Genomic DNA, 10,837 nt, shown 5'->3' on the forward strand with positions numbered 1-10,837 from the left:
TTTTCACTTTAGAATATTTCTGGCCAGTGTTGCTTCTTAAAAAGATAGGATTTGGAATCAGCATGCCCCCCCGTGCTTCAGTCCCCACTCTTTCACCTATTTGCACAGTGCTTTAGGAAAATTACAAAACCTCTCTCAGTCTGTTTTCCCTTCTAAAAATGAGGATGGTTACCCTTATGTTGTTAGAGTTAATTTAAAATGACCTAAGAACAGAAATTTAAAATGACCTAAGAACAGAAAAGGAAATTTAGGTAAAAACTAAGAAAATCTGAATAAACTATATATTTTAGTTAATAGTAAGTATCAATATGGGTTCTTTGTTGTAACAGATGTACCATATTACAGTGAAATATCAATAATGGGGGAAACTAGGTGAGGGTTATATCAAAACTTTCTGTACAGTTTTCTCAATATTTTAGCAAATCTAAAACTTCTAAAAAATAAAGTCTATTTTTAAATATGACCTAAGTAAAGTGCCCTGCACATAGTAGGCGCTTGAAAAATGGTTGCCAGTATTATAAATATAGACTCTTTGGTTTTGTAATGTGCATTATATGCAGTATGATATGATTTTTATTTTTAGCCCCAGCTTTATTGAGATAATTGACATATAACATTGTCTAAGTTGAAGGCACATAGTATGATGATTTGATATGATCTCTTCTTTTCCCCAATTCAGCAACTCTTTTTCATAGGCAGTTATCTTTCTCTCCCTCCATGTCACTCTGTTCCCTTTCTCTACATCAATTCTAGTTCATTCATATCCAGTCTACTACAAACTCATATTTAGTTAACAACTTGTTTATATTTCTCCAAGACTAATTTTAGTTCATCAATCTTATTTGTTGGATTTGAATTTTACCACAGTAATTATGCAAATTTTAGTTACTTTCAATGATGGGTCATTTAAATTTTTTTTTAATTTTTTAAATTGATTTTAGAGAGAAAGGGAGAAGGACAGAGAGATGGAAACATGGATGAGAGAGAAACATCAATCAACTGCCTCCCCTATGTCCCCATACTGGGGATCAAGCCTGCAACACAGGCATGTGCCCTGACCAAAAATCAAACTGGGGAACCTCCTGGTTCATGGGTCAACGTTCAACCACCGAGCAACACTGGTCGGGGTCCTTTTTTAAAAATTATTATTTCCTTCAAAGTTCCAAGCTTTCTACTGGGAGAAAAAAAAAATGGCAAAACACCCTATTCCAGAAAGACTCTAAAAACAAAGATATAGCAATGGAAAAGTTTGGCTTTTCTTGTAATAAGAAGACAGATACTCAGCTTCCTAAGACAGTCAACATTCCTGAGGCAGCTTTGCTAGGATGTGTATTAGCACTAATTTGTTGCAATAACTAAAAATAGTTTGACCAAATACCAGTGTTATCAATCTGTTTTGTGGACTCTCTGATGTTAAGGTCATGTGTAAAAACAAAACCCTCTTGCTCCTCAAAAGCACAGCTTTGAATGGATTCAGATAAAAGGTACAATCAGATGAGAAGACTTGAGCCTCCTGATAATCTTTCTCAGGTGGCTGACTGTTGTTTAGAACTGGGTCTCTGTGAGAACAGATTTCTCTCATTCTAGTGCTGGATGTCAGCGTCTATTTAAAGGACAGCGCAAGAGCCTTTTGCTTGATAAAGGGAAGTTTCTTATTTTTTTCTGTAAATCACAACAGTTTTCATTGCCCAATAACTAGGACATCTTTGATTGTTGGTGATTTATTAATGGGATAGATTTTAAAGATGGAATTTCCCCTGCTCTAAAGACACAGTTACCATAATAATTCCAAACTGCAACCTGAAATATCAGGCCCCATGTGTGGACCCCTCACCCAGTAATAAAAGAATATCCAAGAAACTTTTACTGTTCTGAGGGTCCTTTTGCTCTCCTGTAGTCCCAAATACAGGTTGAAAAAGCAAGGAGCTGGTGACGGGGGTGGAGAATGGAGTGTGTAGTCCACCTGCTATTTCTCAACCAGGAAATGAGTTTTATTTTTAATAAAACTGGTCCGCAAGCTTGAGCTAGCTGAAATAAATCATCAGTGCTGGCTGGTGTGTGTACATATGTAAGCAAAGTAAATAGAGAAACCTGGGCTCACTCAAGATAAGGGTGGATAAATACAGGAAAACCTCAGACTCTACTACAGCAACATAAAATTCAGTCCTAACTGGCAGCAACCAGAAATTCACTATTTTAAGAAACTGGTCTCACAACCTCGATGGGGCTGGAGCTGGCTTCGCACAGCGCCCCTCGGGGCCTTCACTGGCTGTTCTGAGAGCTCACGTGCTGCACATTCACGGAGGGAGGAGACAAAACACATCGCTGACTTTCTTCTCTGACTCGCTCCACCTGAGCGCTGACCCCTTCCTTCCCCTCTGGCCCCTCCTCCTGCAGGCGCCACCCGCCTCCTTTCTCTGGCTGGAGAACAGCAGATAGAAATAGGCGCTTTTTTCACATCAAAGGCGGCCCGCAGCCGCCTCAGCCTTGCTCCAACCTCAGACACAGAAAGCTTCCCAAGCTTATCATTGCGAGGCTTTTTGCTGGAGCATTTTAAGGGGCCAGCGGCGGCCAGGCATTGAGGGCCTCGGGAAGCCAGAAGGTCGCGGCGAAGTCACCTTGGGAGGAAGAGGGTCATATAGGGAGGAAGGTAGAGGGCCTGACCCGGGCAAGAAGGACCAGAGGGGGTGCCCTGCTTTGGGGTTAGTGAGGAAGAAGATGGGGGATCGGAGGGCACCCAGGGAAGCGGTGCCCCAGGACCCTTAGACGACCCCAGTCGCGATCTGCTGACCCGGGGGAGGGAGGAGGGTGCCCTTCCCGGTGAGACTGGAAGCTTCGCCTTCCGAGCTTGCTTTCTCCCGCCGGGCCGGCGGTGGCTCTCCGCTTCCGAGAGCCAAGCGCCGCACAGAGGCGCTCTGCTGGCTCCACTCGGGCGCCCCCACCTGCCGGCGCCCCCGCCGGGCGGGCGAGCGCACGCCCAGGAGGGCGGGCCTGGAGCGGAGAGCCGCCGCCCGCCGCCGGAGGGTGCCGGGAGCCCGCGAGCGAGCCAGGCCTCTGTGGGCGCCGCAGGCTGCCAGTCACTCCCAGAGCCTCCCGGGCCACCAAGCAGGACCTGCGAGGCTCGCATCCCGCGCTCCCGGGGAGGCCCGGAGCGCGGCGCTGCACTCCAGGCCCCTCCGGGGTCCCGGCCGCGGAAAGGGGGCCTCGCAGCCCCTTCCCCAGGGCGCGGTCTCCACCCCCTGCTCCTCCCCGCCAGCTGCGCCGCCAGCTCCCATTGTTCGCCCCGCCCGCCCGCCCGCCCCGCGACTTCCCGGCGCTGCTGCTGGGCCTCCCGGGCGCACCTACCTTCTGCTGCCGGCGAGCCATGTCGGTGGGCTGCTTGGCGTTGAAGGGGTAGGCGATGCAGCGCATCACGAACACGTAGAGCTGCAGCCGCTTCTTCCTCTCTTCTTCCTCCTTCTGCAGCCGCTCCAACTCCTCCTTCTCCTTCTCGCTCACCACCGACGGGCTGGGGCTGGAGGGCCGGCCGCCGCCGGCGCGGCTGCTGGGCTGCAGCCCCCCGGCCCCGCCGCCGCTGCTCGCGCCGCTGCCCCCGCCGCCGGCGCCTACCCCGGCCCCGGCGCCCGCACCGCCGCCGCCCCCGAGCCCGGCGCCGCCGCCCGAGCCCTCGCTGGTGCGGCTGGGAGACAGGCGCGCGCCGGACGCGGCCGAGCCCAGCACCTCCTTGCCGCTCTCCTCCTCCACGATCTCATCCGATTCCTCTTCGCTGGACGAAGGGTCCAGCATGGTGCCGCCTGGAGAGGGGGGTCCCTGGAGCCCCGACTTGGGGTGCAAAAGATGGGGGGCGCTGGAGGCAGCTCCCGGGGTCGGCTCTCCCGGATGGGCGCTTCTCCCCAAATCAGGGAGCGAGCGCCCTACAGCTCAGCCTCGGCCGCCGCGACTGCTTCCTTCGCCCGGCGATCCGGAGCTGCGCTCAAACCCAGGAGCGCGAGGGGAGGAAGGGAAGAGAGAGGTGCGTCCGTGGGCCCGAGGTGGGCAAAGGGGACGACAGTCAATGGCAAGCCCGGAGCCCGCAGCCGAATGCCATCTGCAGCCGCTGAAGGAGGCGCCTGCAGAAAAGATGCCGAGTGTTGCAAGCTGTCGATGCAGCCAAGAGCCGAAGAGGCAACTTGCCGATTGGGGAGGGAGCGGCGCTTACGTGTTTATTGGCTTAACTCTCCAGTGTCCGTGGCGTAAAGGGTGGCTGCAGAGGGCGGGAGGAGGAGAGCGCGAGCGACCCCAAAGCCTCAGAGCCTCAGCACTGACCCTAACGCTTTCCTACCCTCTTCTCCCCCTTCCTTTTGTGGACAGTTTCCCCCTTGATCCTCAGCTCTCACTGCCCCGACCTCTCTCCCCCTCCCTCGGACAAAAGTTCTTGAGGGAGGAAGAAATACACTAACCAGTGATGACTTGTTAGCGAGGATGCTTAATCCAGAGGTCTCACCGAGAGAAAGCCAGCGAGATGCGGTGTGGTAAAGCGCCCACCGCCTTTCCCCAGTCTTATGCGCACCTGGGGCGTGGGCAGCGTCTGTGTCCCACCTGTGTAAACTCGGACTCCAGCAATTTGCTTTACGTACGCCCCCTTTCGTTAAAATAAAAGTGATCAGATTAGGGCGGGTTTGTGTATCGGCCTTGCAGCTCAACTAACTTAAGTAGAAAAAAAGCTATGATGGACATTCTTCAATTCCAAGAACTGGGAACACTTTCTTGCCGTGATGAGCCAAGCAGAGAAATAGAAGGGTTTCTGCTTTTCGGCCCTTTCTCCATTCTAGCTCGCTGGAGGATCTGGGTAGAGGCGTGGGGACCCCGAGATTAGACAAAGTCTCCTCCCCCCACCCCAAAAAAAAAAAAAGAAAACTCGTGGCATCAACATCTAATACGATGACTCTGTCGCACCGTCTTCATCCCTGGCTCCCAGTTATCTATTAATTCAAAAGCAGCAGATGGTGCCTTCCTCCCTGTGCTCTTAGGCCAATAAATCCGCCGAGAGCGGAGCTGGCCAGCGTGCTGAATCTAATCAGCGACCCGCAGATGGATTGAAAACAAACCAACACTCTGCACCCTTGGATCTTAAGCTATCTAGAGACTTCTCTCCACACCCCCCCCTTCCACCCCATGGGCTATATTTATGTATTTTCTAATGCTCTAATTTTTCGTAGGTACTGGTGGGAGTTGTTGTAAATGTGTAGTGGGAACTTAAAGTTTACATCACATCTGTCTTTATGTACCTTCAAATGCATCTGAGTTTGCTAGAGGCTTTGATATTCAAGTGAAGCTCCCTAACTAGTCTCTGAGAACTAAAAATAAACCTAAGTTTCAACTTAACCCTAACCACCCCTGTTTGATTTTTTTTAATTAAATAATATATTTGACTTTACTACCATACTCTCTTCAAGGGCATAACTTTTGTGGTCATCACTCATTCTCTACCAATTTAAAATAAATAATCAAGTGATGTGGAAATTGTTACAATTTGGCAGTCTTCACGTTATAATTATTTTAAAGACATAAAAGATGTCCAAAGTATGTTGTACTGGTTTCCCTGGAACAGAAAATGTAGCAAGCCAAACAATTGAGCAATAACTTTTTTTCAGCACCTTTTATGGGGTGAACATGGTTCTAGGCACTTAGGGTGGATGCAATTTTTAGAAGACATTCTCTTAAAGAGTCTATAATCTCCTTTAGGAGATACAACATAAACAGGTGAAAAAAAAAAACTGACAGCACGTACTTCAAGACAACATACCAACAAATCCAAGTTAGTACACTGCTAAAAGCTTGCATGGACGAAGTAACTGAGAATGGAACAGAATCACATATTTCTCAAAGAAAAGAGTTCTGTTTTAAAGGAAGGAACCATATGCATGGATGGTGCAAAGAGAAGGTATTACAAATGGGAAAAGCGATTTGCCAAGCCATAGTGATAGGACAAGGGACCAAATGAGGTACAAAGTGTTATGGAGATGGGGTGTGGGCAGGTAAGGGGGAAACAAAGAAGGGAAAAAAAGAGCTGAAATAATAACTCATTTGGCCAAAAGGAGGGACCATGTTTAAGACACAAATGAATTTAGTTAGATAAGGAGCATGTGGTGATTTGCGGAAGGGGTGCTCTTGAAGGTCAGAAAAAGACCATTCATCAAATGTTTCTTTTTTAGACACAGGTAGAGAGTGACCATGACTTCTGTCTTCAGAACCATTTGGAACTTCTTAAATGCTATAATAAGGTTTTGTTGTGAATATATATATATATATGAAAGAGAGAGAGAAGCATCCATGATGAGAGAGAATCATTGATCAGCTGCCTCCTGCATACCCCACACTGGGGATCGAGCCCACAACCCAGGCATGTGCCCTGACCAGAAATGGAACCATGACCTCCTGATTCATAGGCTGATGCTCAACCACTGAGACACACTGGCTGAGCGAGTTTTATAATTTTACAAATTCCTTTAGATTTGTGGGTTTTTGCCTATTAAACTAATTAAAATATAAACTCAGTATCTACCTTCGTTAATCATATAAATCTCTGCTTTGGTTATTAAGTATAACATAAACTAGACAAATATAATGCTCTTCTTAATGCCCCCATATATATTCAAATGGACATTAACAGATTTTAATATAAATACTTTTATAATTTTAATGTCTGTTTGATGTCTATTAAAATGTATATCCTTTCAAAGATATTTTTTACATTAGCTAAAAGCCAAGTCAATGTCCTTGGTGATATCATAACTCTTCTACTGCTGAAGATCAGATATGCCAAGCAGGACTCAGACATCTAACCAGGAAATATAGCTTTCCTAGATTCAAATTCTGATAAATAAGAAAGAAAATAACCCCAGAACACATTCAAAGGCTCTTAACATCCACCTTTTGTTAACATCCATCTTCTTATTTTAGAAAAATACAATTCTACCAAAGATTCCAATATGCACAAGTATTTATATCCTCAAATAAGCTCTTTTATGTTTGCATGTTTGACCCCCACCTCCTCCAGTTCTGCTTGGAATAACTTGAATAATCTCAAGGTGATGGAATAAATTTTAGTCAGCCATCTGGAGACCATATCATGAAAGTAGTAGTTATAGCATTGCTTTTTTAATCCCACCAAGTAGGAGCAAAGTCTAGAGGAAATGGAAATAAGTAAGACACTAAACCAAGGTTTTCTAATCTAGACCTAGATTATCACCATTCTCCTCTGCAGTGTTTGATGTGATTATGTAAAAGACCACAAGTGTGAGCGGATGTCTAACTCTTTGGCAATTGATAGACACTTTGGTGAAAAACAATCACATCCTTACATTACTCATATAACATGTTTCAGTGAAATAAAACTGAATTTAATGCCTATTTTAATGTTTTTGTGTGTTTGTTACTAAAAGAGTTTGGCCAAGTGAAATTTTTTAAATCTCACAATAAAGTTTATGTTATCTAGAGGGTAATAATCTCATCCAATCAACATTTTATTTGTAATTTGAAGAATAGCTCACAAGCACCAAAATGGTCATTTGAACCTTATGGTATGCCTCTGTTGAGTTAAATGCTTGGTCTTTCAATCCTAATAGCAGAATTATTCTGAGAAAATTATTTAATGACTTAGATAGAAATTCCTCATGTAAAATAAGGGATAATAGCATTCACTGTGGAATGACATGAAAATTAAATTAGATGTTATATTAAAAATCTGTTTCAACAGATTTTTGGCTTAAATATTTTTTCAACTAGTAAAAGAGGAATTTGCAATAAATGAGATGACCAAAATTGGAAATAAATAATTGAATGGAAAAAACAACATTAAAAAAATCAAGTCCTGGCTGAGTGGCTCAGTTAAAAGAAAAAAGGTTGCTGGTTTGATTCCCAGTCAGGGAATCAACTAATCACTAATTGATGTTTCTCTTTCACATCAATGTTTCTCTCTCTCTAAATATCAATAAAATATATTTGGGTGAAGATAAAAAATAAAAACTTTAAAATTAAAAAAATCAAATAATCTAGAAATAGATTCTTGAGTAAAACAATGTTCACTTGCTAATTTATTTAATTGATCCTTGTCTTATTTTAGATAGTATTTTCAGGGACTTAGTGGCTTATTTGTTTGAGAAATCTTCTCTTCATCATTACTCTTTATCATCTGGTGATTCTTGCTGATGTGAAATGAAATGGGTTAGGATGAAATTAAAGGATAGTCATAAGACTAAAAATAATAAAATCAGGTCACACAAATATATCTTTCATTGTAGGCAATAAAACATGCTTTGGAATGATAAATAATGATAATTGCAGGAATTGGTCTTGGAAAACCACCTTATTAAGGTTTTCCTACTTAAGAAGATATAAAAGAGCCTTGGCAGAGTAGCTCAGATGGTTAGAACATTGTCCCTATATGCCAAGGTTGTGGAGTTGATCTCGGGTCAAGGTACATACAAGAATCAACCAATGAATGCATAAATGAGTGGAACAACAAATGGATGTTTCTCTCTCTCTCTCTCTCTCTCTCTCTCTCTCTCTCTCTCTCTCTCTCTCAAAAATCAATATAAAAAGGTAAAAAGGAAAAAAATATAAAAAGGAAAAATAGAACAATATATTTTACAATAAATATTTAACTTGAATTCTGAAAATCAACTACTCACAAGGGTAACCAAACTTCTTGCATACACAATTTATTTGAATAGAAGTGGGTAGCTAGATGTGGTCTACATTGAAATGCATACCCAAATAGCTAGCTATTCCCACATGATAATATATTAGGTAAATGCTTTGCCTAGCCCAATTCTTCAGTTTGGTTTACCTGAGTAAATGCTGCCTTTACATCTCTACCTTCTCAAAATAGTTTTCTAGGTTGATTGTCTCAGTTGTATTTATTTTCACAAACTACAGTGGCTTTAGACTGGGAGGATTTCTGCAGATTGTAAATGGGGATGATGGAATCAGCATTTCATATTAATAAGTTTCATTTATACAACTGAAAATGGAGAGTTCTTTCAACTTAGACTATTCAAAAAAATATGAGTCTTAATCTTTTGGAGGAAGAAAGTGAGTAGGAGTAAGAAGTCAAGAGAAGCTTGATGAATGAAGGAAAAGTAAGTGAAAAGTAAGGATGGGTCCATAAAAGACTACCATCTGAGTCAGGGGCTGATAGGTGTGAACATATTGGGGAAAATGCTCTAAGCAAGGTATAGTCACCTAAATGCCAAACCAAACTAGCAAAAGGGAATTTCACAGTTTATGGTCTGCGCTCTGCTCCTAAGTGTACCTCTTCATCTTCCTCTTCTTCTTAGGGTGACACTGAGTCTTCTTGGTGGAGTTCACTAGTCCAGCCCAGTGCTTGTAAGAATGCCATTATTCTTCTATCATCAATAAGAAATTTCAGCCTAAGCTGATTCAAAAGAATATTTAGGAAGATGCTGACATGCTATTATTTTTCATTTTAAGTCATACCTAACAATTTATGGTAAGGAGCAAGGGACTTCTATGAAAACCTTGGATTGTATTATAATGGGGTTTTGGTTTATTTCAACCACTGTAACTTCTGTCTTTTCATTCTTTCATCCCATGTGGCTCCTGAGAGATATACAAGGAACAGTTGCAGATTAAAATCACAATGCCATTACGAAGACAACAGGGCCAGGGCTTAATTGACTTACACATATATTTTAGGCTTCGTATCTAAACAAAATCTCAGCCTTTCCTATCCAGAATTCATCTCTTGATATTGTATCACTTTCTTATCAGTGCTAAGGTACAGGAAACTGAAATAAAAATTAGTACATTTAGGCATGCCTACAAAAAGAGAGAGAGAGAAGAGCCTGCCCAAGATTGCCAGCCCTGAATCAACTCAGCCCAGCCACATGGAAAAAGAAAGCGAAAAATATATACCTGGGTGCCAGAGTACTTTATTGCATGGTGACCTGACCGCTCATAAACATGCCCCAACTGGCAAACATCACCTGATCAATCTGATTACTATGCCCTCTTCTAGTGGAGGAGAGAGAAGAGGGTAGCAAAGCAGGCTGGCAGAGAGCTAGAAGCTTGCCTTTCTCCTTACAGCAGTGATTTTCAACCAGTGTGCCATGAGAATTTTTAAAACACGCAATAACTGACTATTTAGTCAGGGGCAATGACCTCTTTTACCTTAGACTGTCAGATAAGAAAATGACAACAACCAATACGACAATAGCCATTTGGTGTGAATGAATAAAAATTATACCTTTTCGTTGTTGTTATTAGATCAGCAAAAAATATAACAAATGTTGATGTGCTGCAGAATTTTATTAACTAAAATGTATGTGTACAATGAAATTAAAAAGGTTGAAAATTGCTGCCATACAAGATCATAACTCAAGCTACCACCTTTCACCGAGTGGATCAGGCTGTCAGACCCCTAATTGTCCTGCAACCAAGAATCCAGATGGGCCCCTGTACTTGTTCCTCAAGAGTGGATCTCTCTTCATCAGTTGTACTTATTTGGAATTTTTGGCACTACTTTGGCAATATCTTTGAAGGAGATAATGCATGTATGTGCTTAGAATAAACTCTAGCCCATAGTAAGCTTCTGGTATGCTAGTGGAGATGCAGTTAACTACTATGAAACTTTTATTGCGAATAACAAGTCAAGGCCCTATTTTTGGGGGGAGGGGACACAGTTAACTGAGCCCAGTGACAAACCTCTTGCCCCTTAAAAGAAAGGCAAGTTAAGACTAGACACCTGCAGTAGCCAAGAGAGTCAACATCAGAGGCACAGCACAGGTCTTGGAAGTAGTGGACCTGTGTTCTTTCAGTTCAGTAGTGGACCTGT

General features: G+C 43.4%; 1 protein-coding gene across 8 annotated transcripts in view; it reads right to left on the reverse strand.

Moving 5' to 3' along the window:
• Nucleotides 1-3,786, reverse strand: part of CADPS (calcium dependent secretion activator) — a 468,003-nt gene extending 464,217 nt beyond the window's left edge. For 5 of the 8 annotated variants that reach the window (XM_054729907.1, XM_054729908.1, XM_054729904.1 and 2 more), the window contains exons 1-2: nucleotides 3,647-3,786; nucleotides 3,346-3,541 (exon numbers count right to left, since the gene is read on the reverse strand). In XM_054729907.1, coding sequence (XP_054585882.1) covers nucleotides 3,346-3,541; nucleotides 3,647-3,786 — 336 coding nt within the window. Of the gene's footprint in view, nucleotides 1-3,345 lie in introns of all 8 variants that reach the window. The other 3 variants (XM_054729903.1, XM_054729900.1, XM_054729901.1) reach the window with 1 other exon arrangement.
• Nucleotides 3,787-10,837: the final 7,051 nt, after the last annotated feature.

Source organism: Eptesicus fuscus, chromosome 18 (genome assembly GCF_027574615.1).
Source record: "Eptesicus fuscus isolate TK198812 chromosome 18, DD_ASM_mEF_20220401, whole genome shotgun sequence".
NCBI classification, from domain to species: domain Eukaryota; kingdom Metazoa; phylum Chordata; class Mammalia; order Chiroptera; family Vespertilionidae; genus Eptesicus; species Eptesicus fuscus.